The 21,791-nt window shown below is 45.7% G+C and overlaps 1 protein-coding gene across 2 annotated transcripts in view; it reads left to right on the top strand.

The window, feature by feature from the left end:
• The first annotated feature begins 316 nt into the window (after window positions 1-316).
• Window positions 317-21,791, top strand: part of Mpzl1 (myelin protein zero like 1) — a 41,510-nt gene continuing 20,035 nt past the window's right edge. For both annotated transcript variants that reach the window (XM_029481215.1, XM_021160641.2), the window contains exon 1: window positions 317-531. In XM_029481215.1, coding sequence (XP_029337075.1) covers window positions 441-531 — 91 coding nt within the window. In that variant the 5' untranslated portion in view covers window positions 317-440. The remainder of the gene's footprint in view (window positions 532-21,791) is intronic.

Genomic DNA, 21,791 nt, shown 5'->3' with positions numbered 1-21,791 from the left:
AGAGAACTGTGGGACTGGCCCCTCAGCGAGGAGGGCAGCCTCTGGCGGCGGTGGGCCGGAGGGCAGCCCCACGACCAGCCACGCAGGCAGGCTCAAAGTAATGCGGCTGCAGAGGCACAGTACGCGGGCATGCTGCACAGATCATACCAAGGGCGGGGCCCGGAGGGCGGGGCCTTGCCCGAGGGGGGCTGACAGGGAGTCGAGTTGTCCAATGGTTTCTTTCCCAGGTTGCCAGGAGGACCAATGGGCGAGCAGTAGGGCGGGCACAGGGGCTGGAGCTGGGCAGAAGGCTGGCGGTTGGCCACTGGGGCCGGGAGCGGGGAGCGGTGGCGTGGAGGTGTCCTCGCGCCCGCAGCCGTGATCCGGACGGAGCTGTGTGGTCTTAGGCAAGCCAGCCGACTGCAGCGGGAAGCCGGGCGGAACGGAGCGGCGGGAGCAGGATGGCAGAGGCCGTCGGAGCCGTGGCATTGATTTCGGCCCCGGCCCGCCGGCGCTGGCTGTGGTCGGTGCTAGCCGCGATGCTCGGGCTGTGTGAGTGATGCCGAGCCGGGGTCGGGCGGGGGCTCCGTGGCCGTGCGCGCGCTCGGGGCGCCTCGGAGGGGAGGGGGCGCGGCCTGCGCGCTCTGGGGCCCGGGCACGCCGCCCGGGGAGCGCGGCCGGGAGCCGAGGAACCTCTTTCTTTGGATCCCTTTGCATAGAGGGCGCGGGGTGGGGGGTGGGGGGGTGAGGGAGCTCCCTACCTCGCAGCTCCCTGGGGACTGTCCCAGGAGCCCACTCACGCCCAGTCCCCTGCGGTCGCCTCCTGGCGATTCTGGGTTGCCCAGGACCTCCCGGGAGTCCGACTCTGGAATTGAGGTTCTCCACCTTTGGGAGATGGCGGAAGATTGCAGGATTTTTCACCTGTGGGGCCTTTGTTGGTTTATTTCCTTGTTTAAACCAGTGTTTTTCCTTTACCTGGTAAGATCTATTTCGAATGCGCTCAGATCCATTCTTAAGGCTCTGTGATTGAAAACTCAGAATCTCATTTATTTCACCTCTGGGGTCTGCAAGTCACAGAGACGAAATTTATGTTACTTCTAGACTAGAATGCAAAGGCTTGAAAGAATTCGGTCGAATTCGAATTAATGGTAAACATGGGCAAGATAGTTTGACAAGACGAACATTTACAAAGCATGCTTTTACTTTGATTTTAAAAGCCCCCCTCCCAGGCCCTTACCAAATAAACCAGACTCAAGTTTTTGGTAAAGGCTCCGGCTCGGTTTATATGACGTCTTGGACGAGTTGTTTTATGGGGCGTCTGAAGTAGTGTCTGCCCCAGGACTTTTTGTGTGTGTTGTTCAAAGCAAAGTACTTGTTTCTGTCTCAGAATTCAGTTAAGTAGTGGTTACTGAGAGGTCGAACTGCTAAGAAAACACGGAGGGGGTTCCTCCCACTCATTCTTTTGTTGTGTAAAATGTAATTTGTTCAAAATCCATTACTCAGTACTTTCTTTCGTGCAAAAGTTCTTAATGTAGTAGTCTCTCGAGCCAGGAATATAGGTGAGATTCTGTTGGAATACCAACTTTCATTTAAGCTCCTAGTTAATAGCTTGAAGGTGAAAATGGACAAGATTCATTTTTTTATGTATCAGATGGGATCTGTTCTGTTTTTGTTTTCCTGTTTCTCCTAAGGAAACAGAAAAGGCGTGGGCTTTTGTTTGTTTGTTTGTTTTTGTCATTTTTTTTCTTTTGGTGCCGGCTGTATTTGTGTTTAAGCAAAGGAACACAGAACAGACCCAAACTCCACTTTATCAGACTGTTTGTGGGCTGAATTGTGTGATGTCAGACATTGCCGTTGGGGACAGGGAGGTCAGAGTGATCTTAAATTCAGGGTGTTAAAAGCTGCAGAAGCAGGGACTGTGTTATGAATGAAATGTCACCTGCTCTGCTATAAAAGAAAACCATTCTTTTCTTCTTCTTTTAGAAGCCAGGTATGATGGCTTACACCTGAAATCCCAGCACTTGAGTGGTCGAGACAGGGGGATTGACATGAGTTGGAGGCCAGTCTGGGCTGATTTGAAGGAACTACACATAAGGGCTCATCTTTTACAAAACATTCTGAGACAGCATCTCACTGTTTTATCACAGGCTGTTCTTGAACTGGGCATCGTCCTGACTCTGCCTCCCAAGGGCTGGATTAAACGTGTATACCACACCTGACTTTTCTATTTTTGAGGTTTCTTTTCACCGTGTTGCCTAGACTGGTCTTCAACTCCTGGGCTCAAGCAGTCCTGCTTCAGCCTCCAGGAGCCTGGGACCTGCAGGAACACACCACTGTTCTCATCCAGAATAGCCTCTCAAGTTCTGTTCAGTTACTTAGCAGACATCTATCCGCACCTCTTAGATGTTAAGTACTTGAAACGTACAGAACGTGGGGTCACAGTCTTTACCCTAAGACTCCAGGTTCTTGAGAAGTCAAAACAGTCAAATCAATAATTAAAACAAAACAAAAAAGAAAAAAAGAAAAAGAAAATTTTCAGTAGAGATTTATTCAGTGTGGCCACATTGGGAAGACACACGGAGATCCAGTGACTCAATTCCAGCCATCCCCAGGGTCCTGAAAGTTTAAAGTTTAAATAGAGGGCCAGAGACACATGCAAGTCTAAGCAGTTGAGGTCAGGGTATGGGCTCACCCACCATTGACCAGTCATTATCTGGGCTTAAGTCTCTCCAGCAAGGTGGTCCAACAACTTGTTAGTGTTGCAAGCTGCTGACAGTTACATTGTAACTGTGGAAGCTCAGCCTTGAAACTTGATTAGGATCTTGTCCTAGACTTTAGCTTTCCAGGGCAGAGGCCTGCTATTTAGAAAGTAAATTAAACTCTACAAATAACCAGTGTGGTCCAGTCTGTGTTTTGATCTTGTATCAAAACTCTTCCCTTTTCTCCTTCCCCTTAGCAGTCTCATCTGTGCTATATAAGTTCACCTGTATAGACTAGTGTTAAATGTGAAGAACACTGGACTGAGAAGTTCCAGTACTCAAAATTCTTGCGTGCTGCTCACAGTGAGGTTGTTTACATACCTGCTGACCCTGTCACGCCCTCATCCGCATTACTCCGCTTTATATTCTCTCTCTCGGGTATTATTTTTTCATGCTTATTCTTTCCTGGCATTTTTTACTGATGATGATATAAATCAGCACAGAGGCAGAGGAAGAATAAGGTCGAAAAGACCAGCTATTACGTACTGACGCCTTATTGACTTACGTAGCGATTTATTTCAAGCACTGCTTGTACTGCCTATTGACCAAACATGACTTCACCTGCTACCTGAAGCAAAATGACCTGGAGAAACTGCCGACTGCCAATTGGCTTCTATAAAACCTTGCTTGTTTGCCCACTCCACCTTGTGGTTTCAGAGCATAAAATGAGGATACAGACTGGACCCCGCAGCAAAGCCTTTCAGGAGCTGTCCTGGCTTTGGTCCACCAGTGACATCTCCTCTCTTCCACTGTTACTGGCATAGAATGCTTATTTTAGGATGATTCCCACCGCAAAGCCTAGGAAAGTGCCTGGGCTACAGTAGGAAATCACCACGTGTTTGTTGAGGGCGGTCATTGGATTGCAGAGCTGGTACAACTGAAAGTTTTCAGTAGAGGAACTTTTGAGTTTGATTTTTTTACCCTTTTATTTAATTTATTTGTGTGTGTGTGTGTGTGTATATACTTGAGACAGAGTCTCACATGCTATATAGCCCAGGCTAGCTTCAGACTCACTGTGTAGCTCAACCTGGCCTTGAGCTCACAGTAATCCTGTGTTGGCCTTCCTAAGTGCTGGGTTCACTGGTATGAACCACCGCATTTGACTTGAATTTTTAAAATCAGAGTTAAAGCTTTCTAAACTCGTGCGGCTTAGATAATTTACGGTAAACAAATCTTAAAAGTGACGTCTAAGCTCCCTGCATGGTACTGCTTTCCTATACAATGACGACCCAACCAGCCCAAGGGGGCCTGGCAAGCAGACGTCTGCCTGGGGTACATGGGCAGATGTTCCCCCCACCCCCACTCAGTTTACCTATCCCTTGTCATCTCCCTGTAGGCCTCTTGCCTGCATGACCCCTTCCCTACAGGAAGTCCCTGTTTCTCTGAGGTCCTGCTCACTCTCAGACTGATTCTTCCTAGCCTGGCCTTCTCTCCTGCGGGGTCCGTATGTCTCCGACTCTTACCTTTATCAGGAAACATAAACATAACAGCCCTATTCTTCTCTGCAGTCTCCCAAGCCCCACTCCAAGTTGCTGGAGCTCACAGAGACAGTGGTCTTGCTACCCCCTCCCCACCACACCCCCCTTCGGTGCATTAGTCACTTCCTGGCTGCTTGTGAGCCTCCAGCTCTCCACAGCCATTGCTGGAATCATTTCCTGGCAAGCTCTTCCCTTCCCAGCCCTCCTGGCCCTTCCTTGAATGCACCTGGCTGTCCCTCCTGGCCCTTCCTTGTACGCACCTGGCAGTCCCTCACGTCGGAGAAAGCTCTACCTCTGCCTTGTGTCTGCTCTTCCATCTGCGTTCTCGTCCCCATGCAGATCTGTCTTACTATTGGGCAGCACACATGTGCTGTAGAATTTCTAGTTAAGAAACCTGTCTTTGGCCTCACAGTTCCCCTTAGCTACATCCCTAAGCAAAATTTCTTGAGACAGGTCCTGCTCTCCATTTAATGATTAAATCTTGTCACCTGGAGGTTTGGGAATTTGACTTTTGCATTGCGGGCCTTTTATTTGCTTTTAGCTTTCCTTCCTGATTCTTCTCTTCAGCCTCTGGTCTGTAGTGCCTTGTTTCCTCTGGTCTCTGTTCACTCCAGCAAAGACGAGGGGGAGACTGAGAGACAGACAGTGCCAGAGCTTGTGTTCAGGAACCTCCTAGCCATGGAGGATTGACAGTGCTTTCCCTCCTCATGAACGGCGCTCACACAAGCAGGCATGTTGAGAGGAGGGAGCTGGGAAGCCTCAGCTCCTGATGCCAGAGACTTCTGCGCAGGGATGCCCTGCAAACCTTGACCTGTTTAGAGCACTCTATGGCTGGACAGGCATGGTAACTGGGGCAGTGGTTCTCAACCTTCCCAACACTGCGACTGTTTCATACAGTTCCTCATGTTGTGACGCCCCCCTAACCATAAAATTAGTGTTCTTGCTACTTCATGACTGTCATTGTGCTACTGTTATGAATTGTAATGCAAATATCTGCTTTCCGAGGATCTCAGGTGACTCTGTGAAAGGGCCATTCACCCCCCCCACCCAAGAGGTCATGACCCACAAGTTGAGAAACACTGAACTCAGGGGTCACACAAGGCCCAAACTCACAGGAGCCCCAGGGCATAGTGGAAGACTGGAGATGCCTAGGGTTCTTGAGTGCTTAGAGACCATTGGGGCAGAGAAGTAATGGACAGAAAGTAAGTAGGACCAAGGCTTTATTCTCATTACCAATAATGGTAACGTCAGAGAAAAGAGAAATAAAATAAATGCCTTTTATTCATTTTTTAAGTTAGGATACAAAGTAATGAGATTTTCCACAACATTTTAATGCATATATATCCTAAGTGTTCTAATTCAGCCTCCTCCCCTGCTAATATCTCTTGGTTAATAATTTTCTTTGGGCATAAGTCTGTCCAATAGGAATGTACCTAAGTGTTCTTGCAGCTGTTGGCTTATTTCTTACAGTATATGGAACATGCACTAGGTCAGGTGCCATTTTAGGCTCTTTGCAAGCATTAACTAATTTCAGTTCTAAAGTAACCTAACGAGGCAGGCACTCCTGGTTGAGCAGCCCTTATCTAAAATGACAGGACCAGAATTGGTTTTCTAAACCGTGGAATGTCAGCATTCACATATACATGCTGAGGTATCTTGGGGTGGGGGCAAGTCTGTGATGCAAACTTATTTGTTTGATAGACAACATTTAGAAGTATCTGGAAGGTGATTTTATGCAACATTTCTAATACACATATGTTTTGGTATTTATTTATTTTGAGTTTGTAAAATAGGGTCTTACTGTGTCTCTCCAGCTAGCTGGCCTTGAACTCACGATGCAAAATTTGGTTGAGCTGATGACGTTACATCTGCTTCAGGTTCATAACTCTTCGGAGAGCAGGGCAGGAGTTCTAAGGAAGTCAGAATGGAGTAAAGGGCCAGGGTGATGTGTCTGCTCCTTGCACCCTGCCCTATCCTCCCACCTTCCGCCCCACTCCTGCACCCACCCTCACCCCAAATGTGTGTGTGAAAGGTCCAGGCCAAAGACCAACCTCCGTTATCATTCCTCGGGCACTATCTACCTCGGTTGTGCTTATTGGATTTAAAAATATTTTCTTATGTGTATGAGTGATTTTTTCCTTTATTGTGCAAATGTGCCATGACTGAACTGCACATAAGGAAGCAGACGAGATATCAGATTTCCCACAGCTGAAGTTATAAGACTCCTGTGGATGCTGGGACCTGGTCCTCTGCAAGAGGAGTAAGTGCTCTAAAGCCCTGAGCACCCGCCCCAGTCACCTCCCAGCCCGCCACTGCTTTTGAGACAGGGTCTCTCTTTGACCTGTAGTAGCACGCCAAGTTAGGCATAGCTGGCAAATATTTCCTCCTAGTAGAGAGTTTTCATCGCAATTTCTTGAGAGTTTGAGGCATACATTTTTAATTTTTATCAAATCCAATTTACCCATCTTATCTTTTTATACTCTTATTTATTTTTATTTTATGTACATTGGTATTTTGACTGCATGTATGTCTGTGGGAGGGTGTCAGATCCCCTGGGCCAGGAGTTACAGACAGTCGTGAGCTGCCATGTGGGTGCTGGGAATTGAACCCAGGTCCTCTGGAAGAATAGTGCTCTTAACTGCCGAGCCATCTCCCCAGCCCTACCTTCCTCTCTTTTATTGGTTCTGCTTTGGTTCTGTGAAACCATCACTGATGAATAACAGTTCCCAACAGGTAACTCCGGTGGGTTTTTTGTTTTTGTTTTTTTAGATTGTTTAGTTTTACTTCTTATATTTAAGTCTGATCTATTTGAGTTAAATTTTGTATAGGGTGTGTTTACTTTTTTTCATTTAATAATCTATATTGGGGATCATTTTATATCAGTATTAAAAAACTTTCTGACTGGACTAGGGAGATGGCTCAGCCAGTCAAGTCCTTGTCACTCAAGTAAAACAGTGATGTGAATTGTACAGGCACCTCCTCCGTAAGAGCCAGCACTGAAGTGTCCAGGTAAAAAACTAGAGCTGGGGACACAGAGGCAGGAGAATCACTGGGGCCTCTCTGGCCAGCTGGTTTAGTTGAGTCTGGCAAGCTCCAGGTAAAGTGAAAGACCCTGCTTACACACACACACACACACACACACACACACACACACAAACACACAGAGAGAGAGAGAGAGAGAGAGAGAGAGGCAGAACTCCCTTATTTCTTATGATGCTATAGTATCCTCTTAGCCAAGACTTACTTAAACATTTCTCTTTGAAAATTCACACAAACATGTGGATTTGAAAATTATTTTTAAAATGGCGGTGCAACTTAGAAAGTTTCCTGTTAGCTTCCTCAAAGGTCCTTGCGCTATCTTACTGGTAACATGATCCTTCCGTAAGAGACTGTTTATTTTTATTTTGTTCATTGGTCAAATAACTTTGGCATCACAGTTGGTGACTTGATGGACTTGGTTGTTCTGGGCTCTTCTTGCCATCTGGAGTCTGGTAAGTGCTCACCTCCAGGGAGACAGACCCTGAGGAACTGAGGGCTTTCATTCCATTCAACATTTATGGTGTGTCAGGAAGCAAAAGACAGTTATCTAAAGTGTCTGGGAAAGTCTTAGATGCGTGAGGTGCCCTAAGTGTCTGTCACCCAGGTAACAGTTTGTGTTCTTCACCCTCGGTTGTGTTGTAGGTTGTGTTGTAGTCTCTCTGTGTATACAACTCACAGGGTAATGAGCTACGCTTTGATCAATAGAGCCAGCCACACCGGAGGTGGTAAACTGTCCAGAGACTCTGAAACAATGAGAACGTGGGTTTCTCTGCTAAGTAGGGAGGAAGTTATATGAAAATCCTGAAATACAGCAAGCACATTGCACATCCTCAGGCACTGGATCGGAATAAGCAACAAAGCCCACAGGAAGCGGAAACTAGTTTGGCATAGTCCATTTCTTCACGTTGCTAAGGTTTTTAAAATGTAGTGTGTGCATGCATGTGCATGCATGCACTAGTGCTGTGCCATGCATGGGGAGGCAAGATCACAACCTGCAGGAGTCTTCGTGTCCCGTGTGGGTCCCGTGTGGGCCCCAGGGATGGAAGCCCCTTTACCTGTCACCAGTTTTCATGTGACGTTACGTCCAGCTTAGCTCTTATGCAAGAGACTCAGCTTATTGTATGCACTGGTAAATGAGCATGGTGTCAAGAGAAAAGAAATAACCTTGGGATTATTCACATCATGCTCTTGTACGGTCTGGATACCTTCAATAAATCATCCTTCTGGCCTAGAGTATTTTCATCTGTAAAGGCGACCTGAGCCAGACAGTCCTGAAGCCTGTACTATGTGGGAACACTTGATGAGGAGGTGGTGTGGAGCTGCTGAGGCTGGCAGTGACCCAAGGCAGCTGACCTGGTCTGAACAGAGCAAGCGGTGGGGAGTTGAGAACACATGTGCAGGTTGAGTCTCCAGGCTGGGCACTTCTAGGTGGGGCAGGCTCATCACCCTGCCTGTACGAGGCTACGAAGGCATCACTGAATTATGGTCATTCAGATGTCTGCAGGGGGATGTGAAATTCTGCTTTACTTTTCTCATTCATGTTTATATTGTTATAATTTCACACTTAAGGAAAAGTTGCAAAAGAATACAAAGAATACTGTCTGCCTTCAGGTTGTTTAAATGTTACCATTCGAATCTCTCCCCTCTCCCTCCCAGCTCAGCATCAGAAATGATGCTTCCTGCCTGCCAAGTACTCCATTGGGCATTCTCTAAAGATACTCTCTTGTACGACCAGTGTCCCTATCATAATCGGAAGATGAATATTGAAATAGTCTTACTGTGCAGTATGTGGCTTCAGTTTGCCAGTTGTCTTAAGATGATCCTTCATGTCATGGTCGTCCCTGTCTCGTTAGTCACCTTTAGTCAGGGCGCTTCTCTCTTGTTAAAAATTAACACCCCTATCTTTGTTTTTTTGTTTTGAGACAAGATTTCTCCGTGTAGCTCTGGCTGTCCTGGAACTCACTCTGTAGACCAGGCTGGCCTCGAACTCAGAGATCTGCCTGCCTCTGCCTCCTGGGTGCATTTAGATTAAAGCATATGAAATATAAACAATAGAGCCCAGTTACATTGTAGATTGTCCCTCAGTCCGCTGTCTGGTGAGTCAGGCTCTGTATTTGGCAGGAATGTCACTGTCCTCCATGCAGGTCACCAGGAGATGCTGCCTCCTCTTTCCATTCTGGTGCCGTGCTGCTCCACAGTATAGCAACCATCCTTTCTTGCTTTGTAAGGAACCATCTTGTGAGGAGTATGAAACCGAGGAAATGTTTGGTAAGATTCCCATCGAAGTGGTAGTGGTGGTGTTTGAAAATAAAGCTTTAAGAGCTTTTGATAAATGTATTTTATTCATTTCTTCCCCATTTTTGGAGACAGGGTTTTACTATGGAGGGGACTCATACATATATCAGGCTGACCTTGAGTAGAGATTTGGTTGTCTCACTATGCTCTAGAATTTCTTATTGCTAATTATTTCAAAGAAATTCAGCATGTGTCGTTCTTTTTTCTTAAAAAAAAAAAAGGAAGAAAAAAATCCCTTTGTGCTATGGAAATGGTTTAGCTGTTAAGAGCACTGGCTGCTCTTGCAGAGGACCTGGGTTTGGTTCCTAGTGTGTTCATAGTGGCTGACAGCAGTCTGCCACTCAAGTTTCAAGGGATCTGATGCCATCTTCTGACCTCTCCGAGTACCAGACTGACATGTAGTTCACAAGCACACATGAATGCAAGCACTCATATAAACTAAAAAATAAATCTGAATTAGGAAAAACAAAACAGATAACCCACCCTGGGGCTGGAGAGATGACTCAGCAGTTAAGAGCACTGACTGTTCTTCCAGAGGTCCTGAGTTCAATTCCCATCAACCACATGGTGGCTCACAACCATCAGTAATGGGATCCAATACCCTCTTCTAGTGTGTCTGATGACAGCTATGGTGTACTCAGATACATAATAAATAAATAAATAAATAAATAAATAAATAAATAAATAAATAAATATTAAAAAAAGAAAGCCTCACCTATCTAAAGTATTTGAATTTTATAACTTGATTTTCTTAGTAGCATCAGTTTTAGATAATTTAAGATCAGCTTCTGCCTCTGGGAGTTTAGTATTTTTTGATATTAAGGGTAGAATTGACATTTTAAAGAATCCTTTGGGAAAGTTTTGTTCTGAGTCTCTCTTTTTTCTATGTCACATCCAATCTCATCCAATAAGCCCACTGTGATGCTATTGTCCTGTTGAAAACCCTTCGTCTTAGTTCAGACCCTTTGGACCCGCACACTCCCGAGCATTAAACAGGACTTCTTGTTTCTGTTTCTGCAGGATGTACTTCTGGTCTATCTTGAGTCTTCCTGACATCCTGGATAAAACTCAAATGCACTTTCATAAAGCATTTCTTACTCCCTGTGGCGTTTCACTTTGACTTTAACCATGTACTTCAGGATGATGGTTTGATGGGAGTATGAAGAAATGGTGGAAAAATGGTGACAGCCCACACTCAGGATAGTCCCGTTCCTGTCACAGAGGTCATTTTTCTGAGCTTATCCATACTTTCTGTGTGCACTCACTTTTTGTTTGTTTTTTGAGACACAGTCTTGCTCTGTATCTCTTGCCAGCCTAGAGTTTACTTTAAGTTTGTGGCTATCCTCCTGTCTCTGCCTCCTGGGTACTGGGATTACAGGTATGTGTCAGCACACTTGATTTATGAGAAAGCACACATCCTTGTATGGTGTCTGATCAGTATGTCCCTGCAGAAACCAGCGTGTAACTGTGCAGCGAGCTGTGCAGCGAACACGAGCTGCATCTGACCGGTTTTATTGACAACATTCTTTTTTATTCTAATAAAGCTGGGCCACAGCAGGAAGAGGGACACAGATGTTCCATCCCTCTCATATTTGACTTCCTGTCCAGTGTAAGAGCATTTGCACATGAACTCTTTCTGGCTGTGATAAATTGATCCTGGATACATTCACCAGATATTTGTAGGAGTCAGAGTGCTTGACTTAAGGGCAAATTGGTTTCTTTATTTTACTTTAAAATGAGTACTTCTGTGGGTTTTTTAGCCATAATATCATTGTAGAGGAATCTTAAAAGACCACTGTTGCCTGTCTGTTCTTGCAGTTGTTGGTGTGTTTGTTATGTTTTGTTTCCTTTCTTTGTGCTAGTAAGGGTTAAATCTAGGGTCTTGTGCATGCTACGCAAGTGTTCTACCACCATTATAAGTTGTGTGTGTGTTGAGGGGGGAGGGTTGTTGGTTTTGTTTTGTTAGTTTATCTGACTCTGCCGCCTAGGGTTGTCTGGACGTCACCGGATTGCCCATTCGGGCCTTCAACTTGAAGGCCTTCTTCTGCCTCTAACTCCTGAGTGCCAAGATTACTGCCGTATCTGTCTCTCTCATTCCTGTCAACTGTATCTGGAGGTGTGCTGGGGACCAGGACATAAAGACTGTCACGACACTGTTCAGGGAGCTCGGAAGATGGTTCAGCCCCTAAGAACTCCGGCTGCTTTCCCAGAGGACCCCAGTTTGGCTCCCATTTTGGATGACTCACAGAAATCCATCACCCTCTTCCGGCCTCCATGGGTACCTGCATACGTGTGGGATACACATGCTACACATACAGATACACACATACATAAAAATAAATCTTTAGTTGGGCCTGGTGTCACATGCCTTGAATCCCAGCACTCTTGAGACAGAGAGGCAAGTAGATCTCTGTGAATTCAAAGCCAGCCTGATCTACAAAGCTAGTCCTAGGCCAGGTAGAGCTACACAGTAAGACCCTGTCTCAAAAACATTAAACAAAAGAGTACATCTTTAAAAAGAATTTTTTAAAAAGAAACTGTGAATCCAGTTGGGGAGCACAAGCCAGCTGCCGGACCAGTAATCAAAAGAGTTTGTTTCTCTCCGGAAGGTGCAGCCTCAGCGGACTGCGGCAGTGAGGTGCAGGAAGAGAGATGCTGAGTAGCAGGGCAGAGATCATCAAATCAGGGCCAGCCTCACCAGTCTCCTTGGATGGAACCTCGGGAGGCGGGGCTTTCACAGAGACCGGCCTGGTTCTGGGCCCAGAGAAAAATAACCAAAGGGATAAATGTTATTGCGGATTTGGAAGGAAGTGGGCTCAGTGAGACATGGCACTTCCGGCTTCCAGTGTGGCACCTCAGATGGAAATCAGAAAGGGGACCCTGGTTTTGAAAAGCCTGTGACAAAAAAAAAAAAAAAAAAGCAAAGCTGGGCAAGGCAGTGGTGGCGCACGCCTTAATCTCAACACTTGGGAGGCAGAGGCAGGTGGGTTTCTGAGTTCAAGGCCAGCCTGGCCTACAGAGTGAGTTCCAGGACAGCAAGGCTACACAGAGAAGCCCTGTCTTGAAAACCAAAAAAGGAAGGAAGGAAGGAAAAGCCTGTGAGGTCATGCTGAGGGTTGGTGGCACTCTTTTTTTTCTTTGCTTGTTTTTGTTTTTCTGAGACAGGGTTTCTCTGTGTGGCCCTGGCTGTCCTGGAACTCGCTCTGTAGACCAGGCTGGCCTCGAGCTCAGAGATCCACCTGCCTCTGCCTCCTGAGTGTTGGGATTATAAGTGTGTACCATCACTGCCTATCCAAAGATGGCACTTTTAAATTAAGTTTTAAATAAGAAAATGGCATGAACAAATTTGCATTCAAATCAAATTTAATTGAGAATCTGCCCCAAAATATTAGCAATCCACACCGCTTCCAGCTGCACACAGATGTTTCTGCCCACCATTTCTCTGGCTTGCCCGTGTGTGAGCCACTCGGCTAGCTTGTTCGCCCCATGCTGGGATAGTTGGCAACAGGCTTAGGTTCCACACACAGTTAGCTCACTTACATTTCTCAGAACCTAGCAGAGCTATGGTTCAAGCCCTCAGTAGAATCTGCCACTGTGCTATAAAATATACACTAGCTTCATGTTTCCTTCCTTCCTGATGCACATCTCTAACCATTAAAGTCACGACAGCTTGCCCACTCTCCGAGGTTATATGTATGTATTATATGTGTATCTAGGGACTTTGGAGACATGGTTAACTCAGATTTGGTTACTGGTTTTTTTGTGTGTGTACATTTAACAGTGTCTAAGAAGACAATAGAGCATTGCCTTCGTTTTTTAAAATCTCAGGTCCATAACATTTCTTTTACCAGTGAACCTTACTCAGTCATCCACAGAGCAGAGCTTGTCAGCCTCAGGCTAGGTCTTCCTGTGGAAGGACATCACTAGTGAAGGTCTGACTTCCTCTTTGGTGTCCCAGAGAGAATGGTTGGACTTAGACTCTTAAGGGCATTTGAAGGTTTGAGTGCCTGGGTCCACTTCATAACAATTAAATCACAGTGTCTGAGGCCAGAGGGTAGGGCCCATTCCTGAGTAGTTTGACTGTTTTCTTTTCCTAGTTTGTTCAAGACTGGGCTTCATGTGGCCATGCTTGGCCCTGAACTGGCTGAGTGCATGAGGATGGCCTTGAACCCATCCCATGCTCCCTAACTCCCAAGTTCTGGGATCAGAGCATGTGCCACCACACCTGGCACACTTTGCGTTAAAAAACCAACCTTATGTATCTGTGTCTGTGTGCTTATGCTGCTTGTGTGCAGAGGCCCGAGGAAGCCAGAAGAAGGCATTAGACTCCCTGGAGCTGGTGTTACAGGAGCTTGGTAGCTGTCTAACTTGGGTACTTGGAACCAACGTCAGGTACTCTGGAGGAGTACAAACTCTCCTAACCACTGGTGGCCTCTCTGGCCCCAAGGCTTTCTAAAAGGACTTTGCACTTTAGAGTTGTTTGGGTTATGCAGCAAAATTAAGAGGAAGATGCAGCTATTTCAGACCCTCCCCCATCCACACCCACGTCTGTACATAGTCTCCTGTGTTACCAGCATCACCCTCCACCAGAGTGATGCTTGGGAGAAGGCTGTGGAGCCTGTTGAACCTGTACCGCAACATCATTGTAACCCAGAGACTCTAAGTTCATAGTAGTGTTTACTTCTAGTGTGTCTAGTGGTCCACCCCTGTGAACACATACACAGTAGTTCAGAGTTTTTCAGTAGTTTAAATGAGCACCACTAACTTGTATTTACTTATTTATTTATTTATTCATTTTACTTTACGTTTTTTTGAGGAATGACCTTCTTGCCATCGACCTTGAGCGCAGACTCATTTCCAGTCCTCATTACAATGATGTCTTATGGTACTGGCTACATTTGTTTCCCATGGTTTCTGATGTACTGTGAATCTTCTAAGATTTGAGAGTTCACACAGTTTTAAGACACAGTGATCTTTTGCTAAAAGAGAAATTTTGTATACATTTCTGCACTTGAGAAAGACGAAATACTGAATGGTGAGCTCTGCAGTGGTAGTGCCCTCAGGGCTTTCAACACGGGGTATTAAGTTACAACCTTTCGGCAGGAAAATGATCAGATTTACCCAAAGGACTGTATTTTCTTCTTCTTGCCAAAATCTGAGGCCATGCTTGAATCCTACCTGCTGGTCCTACAGGGCAGGTGGGGGGCAGGAATGGCTTATGCATTGCCTGCGTGGTTGCATTGAGTTCTTGGTCTTTAGTGAAGGCCCACTGTGGGACATCCCCACATGACTCCCTAGGAGTCCAGATGCAGGGAATGGTGCTTCCCTGATGGACTGTGGATGTTTGTCTGTCTGCACAAGGCTGTCGCTTCCTGCATAGACTTGTAAGAATGAGTGCTTGATTGGAAAAAAGCACTCAGTCACAGGAAAGAGATGAACAGTGCACACAGAGAGAGACAGAGAAGCAATTCCAAGCCTTATAGTTAAGTGACTTATAGTCAGTGCAGTGACTGGCCTGATTCAGGACCTTTTGAATATTTCTCATTTCAGCAACAGAAAAATCTTTGTTGGTCCAGAAAAAGTTAAGGCTAGAGACGTGGCCAGCTGGACATGGGTGTGGATGGTAGGGGTTGACCCTGAGACTGGAGAATCCTGCCTGTTCCCACAAGTACATGGATGTTTCCCTTACATTGAGATTCCGATAGATAAATTCCCTTCAGAGGAGACCTGTAGATGCTGCCTTCAAGACAGTGCCAGCCAACAGATATTATCCCGAGTAATCTCTAGAGACACCCTCCACCCCCGCCCCACCATGATGCTGTTTTAAAACTTGGATTTTTTTGTTAGGTTGGTTTTTCAAGACAGGGTTTCTCTCTCTAACCTTGGCTGTCCTGGAACTCACTCACTCTGTAGACCAGGCTGGCCTCAAACTTCGAGACCCACCTGCCTCTGCCTCCTGGGTGCTGGAGTTAAAGGTGTGCACCACCACCCCTGCAAATCTTGAATTTTTTTTAAAAATGATTTTGGTTTTGTTTTTTAAAGACGTGTTTGTTTGTTTGTTTGTTTATTATATGAGTATGCTGTAGCTGACATATTAGAAAAGGGCATTGGATCCTGTTATAGTGGTTGTGAGCCACCATGTGGTTGCTGGGAATTGAACTCAGGACCTCTGCAAGAGCAGCCAGTGCTCTTAAGTGCTATGCTGAGCCATCTCTCCAACTCAAATCTTGAAACCTTTATTGTGAAGCAGTCAGAACGTTGTATATTTTGTTCTTTCTCTCCTTAGTTCTATCATTTTGTACCGCCCCCCCCCCCCCCAGCATCAAACAATACCTGAACACATTGAGAAGGGACCATGCGTCTGTCAGGTCAAAAGAGTGTAATGGTGAACATAGAACCCATCCTCTGCCCTCTGCCCGGCTGTCCTTTCCACAGAGCACGATGGGAGAAGTGCCCAGGGAAGGACAGGATGTCATGGGATCACCAGTGTGGGGGAAGGAAGTCATTTTGAGATCGAAGCCTGAAGCAGAGGCTCAGACAGCGTGCAGAGGAAGGAGTGTGTTCCCGGCAAGTGGAAAGTTCACTTGATGAGGATTTCAGGCTCACTGAATGGAGTATATTTCTGTAGCCGTCTCTGACTTTGTGTTATTCAGCTAAGAGGGTTCCAAAATAGCAACCCTGACGCATGGAAGAAAGGAGCCCATTTGAGCTCTCAGTGGCCTCTGGCCACCAACCGCTGCCAAGCAGCTCTGCACCTGCGCAGTCGCCGCTGACAAAGGTGACCAAGCTCTGCTTAGCCAGTCAGATTGTTCAGGCACAGTGGGTACTACTGAATGTTTTGCCTGCAACATTCTGGGACTGAAAAAAAGATGTCTTTCCCCTTCTTACTAATGTCTTTCCCTCACTTTGTTTGTTTGTTGTTTGATTTTTGAGACAGGGTTTCTCTGGGTATCCTGAAAATCATGCTGTAGACCAGGCTGGCCTCGAACTCAGAGATCCACATGCATTAGTCTCTGAAGTGCTGAGATTAAAGCATTCCACCACCACGTGGCTCTCCCTCAGTTTTTATTCTGAAACATAAAATGTTGGGGGGGGGGGGTGTGGAGATAGAGAGAGAACACAGCTCATGGGGTAAATAGAGAGTAAGGGCCCAGGCACCTGTCCCTGGCCCAGCGGAAACCTCATCCTGAATGACCTTGTGTTTAGTGTTTTGTTTTTTTCTTTTAAAAGGTCACATGAGGGCTTGTCTTAACAGAATTGTATTAGCCCATCACCATGTTCCAACAAAATCAATGAAGCATAGGCCAGAGAGCAGTTCCTAAATAGATGGATTTATACGCTTTCATGAGAAGCCATACTGGCAACTTCAAAGTGCTTGCCGGGGGTGGCGGGGTGGGGGTGGGGATTGGGGGCTGTGGATTAAAGCAACCGCCTTCTTTCAATGACAAGGAAAACCTTAACAGGATCCTTTGTAACAGTAACAGAACCAAAAGCTGTTTCAGGATCGTTGTCTGCCTGGGCTGTGGGGGTGTTTTGTTTACTCACAACTATGCTATCCAGTATATTTCCAGTGGTTTTACAAGTTTGAGTTTATTTGGAGTAATAAGGTCATTGGGCCGCCTCACTCACTTCCTGTTACGTTCGTAATTCAGAGTATTGGAACAGGCCATGTCAGGAAATGACCTCCTGGACGAGCTGTGTTTGTCTAACCGGGTCTCAATTTGCTTTCTTCAGGCTGGGTGGTGTGGCACTCGTGCTGGAGACTCGGCTAGATAGATGACCGGGTCAGAGTCAGCCTGAGCAGCTGCCAGACCCAAGAAACAAAGCTTCGTTTCTTTGTTGTTTTCATACTTTGTATTTTCCTTTTGATCTTTACTAAAATGTCCTGGCTTTCCATCTAAACCATCAGCACATCAAGTGTGGGTATTGTTTGCTTCTTGTAGAAAGGACCTTGCTGTGCTGTGTTTGCCTGTCAGGGATTCTCTAGGTGTCTTTCCGTCTGAGGCAGTCTCCATGCTCTTTATAACCGGCAAAGTCACTGCTCAAAGATAAATTGGCAAGGCAGTGCGTTTTAGAAGCCCTAGTCTCTAGGGCTCAGTAACTGAAGAGTTCTTTCCGGGTTGTTTATTTGTTTTCTTGACCTTTGAGCCCCAGCATAACTCAGCAAAGTTTTCTGCTGCTTGTTAAACAAAGGGGAAAATGTGCCGATGCTGTTACTGTGTCTGGGTTTACACAGATGTTTGTTTACGTGAGCCTTGGACGTAAGTTCATGGTTGGAAACACTTGATAAGCGTTTCTTTTTTATTCATTAAATTTTTGTTTTATATGTAGGCCATAATCTTTCCCCTGATGTCAACAGGAAAAGTCATTTTAAAAAAATTTTTTTTATTACGTATTTTCCTCAATTACATTTCCAATGCTATCCCAAAAGTCCCCCATACCCTCCCCCCCACTCCCCTATCCACCCATTCCCACTTTTTGGCCCTGGCGTTCCCCTGTACTGGGGCATATAAAGTTTGCGTGTCCAATGGGCCTCTCTTTCCAGTGATGGCCTACTAGGCTATCTTTTGATACATATGCAGCTAGAGTCAAGAGCTCCGGGGTACTGGTTAGTTCATAATGTTGTTGTACCTACAGGGTTGCAAACCCCTTTAGCTCCTTGGGTACTTTCTCTAACTCCTCCATTGGGGGCCCTGTGATCCATCCAATAGCTGACTGTGAGCATCCACTTATGTGTTTGCTAGGCCCCGGCCAAGTTTCACAAGAGACAGCTATATCAGGGTCCAGGAAAAGTCATTTTAAAGTGTTTTAAGGCTCAGAGTTAATACATTGTGGCCTAGTTTTCTTTCTTTCCGTCTTTCCTCTTCCTCCTCCTCCTCCTCTTCCTCTTCTTCCGCCTCTTCCTTCTCTTCCTCCTCCTCCTCCATCTTTTTTCCTTTTGCTATAATAAATACTATGACCAAAACAGTCCACCATGAAGGGAAGCCTGATTAGGGGCTCACAGCAAGAACAGACACAGAAGCCGTAGAGGAAGTCTGATCACTGCCTTGCTCTCCAGGCTCCCATTCGGCTACCTCTCTTTTGCCTTCTAGGACCATCTGCCTACAGTGCGTTGGTCCCTCCCACATTGATCATTAATCAATAAAATGCCCCACAGGCTTGCCTATAGGCCAATTTGAGGAAGGCCTAGCCTCACGTGAGGTTCCTTCTTCTTAGATGACTGTAATATGTGCCGAGTTCACAGTGAACTAACCAACACACATTGCAGCTTCCCTCAACTTTGTTTTTACTCTTATGTTGTTAACGTTCATTTCATTTATGTGTATGTGCGTGCTGTGGCCTGCATGTGCAGGTCAGAGGACAACTGTCAGGGACCTGTCCTCTCTGTCTGTTATGGGCTTTGTGCCAAGGACCAGCCTCAGCTTGGCTTGGGGTTCCTAAGAGAAAGGGTGTCTGGGAGCGGCGAAACAATTCTAAGCTGACGACCTGTGTTCTGCTAGCGACAGCTTTCCAGATTGCTCGCTGTGTTCTACTCTGCTCGAGACAGCTTTCTCTTGCTATTCTAAAAACTCTTAGGATAGCTCATCTCTTGCAGATCAAAAGCCCAATTTTTAATTTATGTATCAATTCAGTTATTCCCCAGGTTCCGATGAATCAGCATCCTGTAACTCCAGCCCTTTGACTCTTAGACAGAGTCAGCAAGCACAAGCACAGACCATAAGATAGCTGGGTGAGACCCAACTCTGAAATTATCATTCCTACCATGCCTGGGCCTGGACCTAAATTCCCTCTGTCCCAGGCTAATCTTGGTCTCAGGAATCTACCTGCCTTTGTAAGTATAAACAAAAAAACTTTGCTGGATGGGACCTTGCCGTGTGATCACCACTCCCTAAATCTCTTTATTTCCTTCCTTAGTATCTTTCTGACAAGCTAGCTCATAGTTCAGCTGCCTTTAGGTCTGTGAAGCTCATCATATAATTTGTATTGCATCCTTATATGTTGCATAGTTGAGAAATTATATATTTTTGAACTCATGGTTTCATCATTCTTTCCCACAGCCTTGAGGGCTATCCTGAAGGTCATAGTGTTCTACCATTTAGCTGAGACATAGAACACCCTCACCTCCTGGACTCATGCTGTCTCTGATTATCATGGAGTCATTAAGCTTGGCAGAGAGGAATTCCTTGAAGGAGGAACGTGAAAATATGTACACCATTATACAAACAAGCCATGTACCCACAGCCACCACTGACACTCATGGAGGCCCACACACTGCTGGCTCTCTTCCAGGGGCAGGAACCATATTGGCCAAGCCAACTTGGTACTCTGGGTATGGAACTAAGTTATCAGGCTTGTGCAACAAGCACTTTGACTCTGAGTTATCTAGCTTCAACTTTTATTTCCTCATTTTCTTGAGAAGTATCAGATTTCCACATTTTTTAAATACATCATTATTTTTGGTTGACCTTCCCCACCATCCTCTCCTCTCCCATCTCTCTCCTCCTCTCCTTCTCCTTCTGTTTTTATAGCATATCTGTCTGACTCTCCTTCCCCTCCCAAATTAAAGAATCTCTTTTTCCCCCTCACAAGCCCTTTTAAGTCTCCATGGTTCTGTATACACTTAAATGAACTTTAAAAAACATATCAAAAGATAGGAGGATCTGCATATAAGAAACAATCTGTGGTTTGACTTTCTGAGCTTGGGTTACCTCATTTCATGTGTTTCCCAGTTCTACCCATTTCTTACACATCATAATTTCAGGTTCTTTATAGTGGAATAAAGTCCATTGTGTATAGTTTCACTTCATTACCCATTCATCAGTTGGTGGACATCTAAGATAATAGCCACTTTTTTTGCCATGATCCCATAATTATAAATTCTAGGTCTGAAAAGATCTATTTGTTATTTTTTTCACATTGGGATCTCAGCCTTTCGTGATTTGGAATGTAGCTTAGCACAGTTCTTGCTATGTCTTGGTGCTCTTCACGTTTGCATGTGTAGACATTGTAATTAGACCCTGAGAACTCCCTTTTATGACTCTGAAGACGAGCTGTCTGGATCCACAATCATTTAACTGTGAACTTCCACTATAATAATTAAAAGGGTGGGGGTGGGGGGGCCAGGCAGGACAAAGGAAGCCATTCCTAATTGTTTAAGAAACCAAGGAACCCACCCCTTGCTTGGGCTGCATGGAATGTAACCTTAGAGGGACACCTGCTTTCTAGCGTCTCTTTGTTCACACAGGAGAACATTCTTAACAAAGGCGCCATTCCCGCTCAGTGTGGAAGGTCAGCAACAACAATTGCAGTGTGCTTGTGTAAAAGCACATTGGATTCTAGACTCTGCCATTGCATCGAAACCATGTGCAGGTTTAAGCAAGAGAAACTAATGCTTGCAGTATGCTTGGTAAAAGCTGGTTGCTGCTGTTGCATAGAAACCACTTGCAGATTGAACTCAAGTTGGAAGAGGTGAGTCAGGTCTCAAAATGGAGTCATGATCCAGAGGAGCGGGAGCAGTTGAGGAAGCTGTTTATTGGTGTCCTAAGCTCTGAAACCACAGATGATAGTTTAAGAGAATATTCTGAGAACGAGGAATGTTACAGGTTGTGTGGAGCTGAGAGACTTTCAACAAAACATTCCAGGAACTTTGGTTTTGTGACTTGCTCCTGTGTTGAAGAGGTGGATGTAGGAATGTGTGCCCGGCCATGAAAACTTGATGGTTGTGGTAGAACCAAGGAGCAGTTTCTAGAGAGTCCATAAATTGTTGTCAATAAGCATAACTGTGATGTGAAAAGGGCAATTTCTAAACAAGAGGTGCATCTGCTGACCACAGAGAGTCTGCCAGTGAGCCTAACTGTGAAGAAGAGATGCAGCCTGCTGGATCATAGAGAGTGGGAAGAGGATATGGCAACTTATGGCTCTTGGAGGCAATTTTGGTCTTGGTGGAAACTTTGGTGGAAGAGGAGGATTTGGTGGCAGAGATGGTGGCCAAAGAGGTAGTTACAGAAGTGGTGGTGGTGGATATAAAGGATTTGAAGGTGATGGTGGTAACTGTGGTGGTGGTCATGGTTACAATAGTAGAGGAGGCTGTGGTGGTGGACCAGGATATGGAGACCGAGGTGGTGGATGTGGTGGTGAAGGAGGAAACTTCAGTGGAGGTAACCATGGTGGTGGTGACTTTGGAAATTAGAGTGGATAACAGCATCAAATATGGATCCATGAATGAGGGCAATGTTAGAGG

Source organism: Mus caroli, chromosome 1 (assembly GCF_900094665.2).
Source record: "Mus caroli chromosome 1, CAROLI_EIJ_v1.1, whole genome shotgun sequence".
NCBI classification, from domain to species: domain Eukaryota; kingdom Metazoa; phylum Chordata; class Mammalia; order Rodentia; family Muridae; genus Mus; species Mus caroli.
This window is presented reverse-complemented; position numbering and strand designations above follow the sequence as displayed.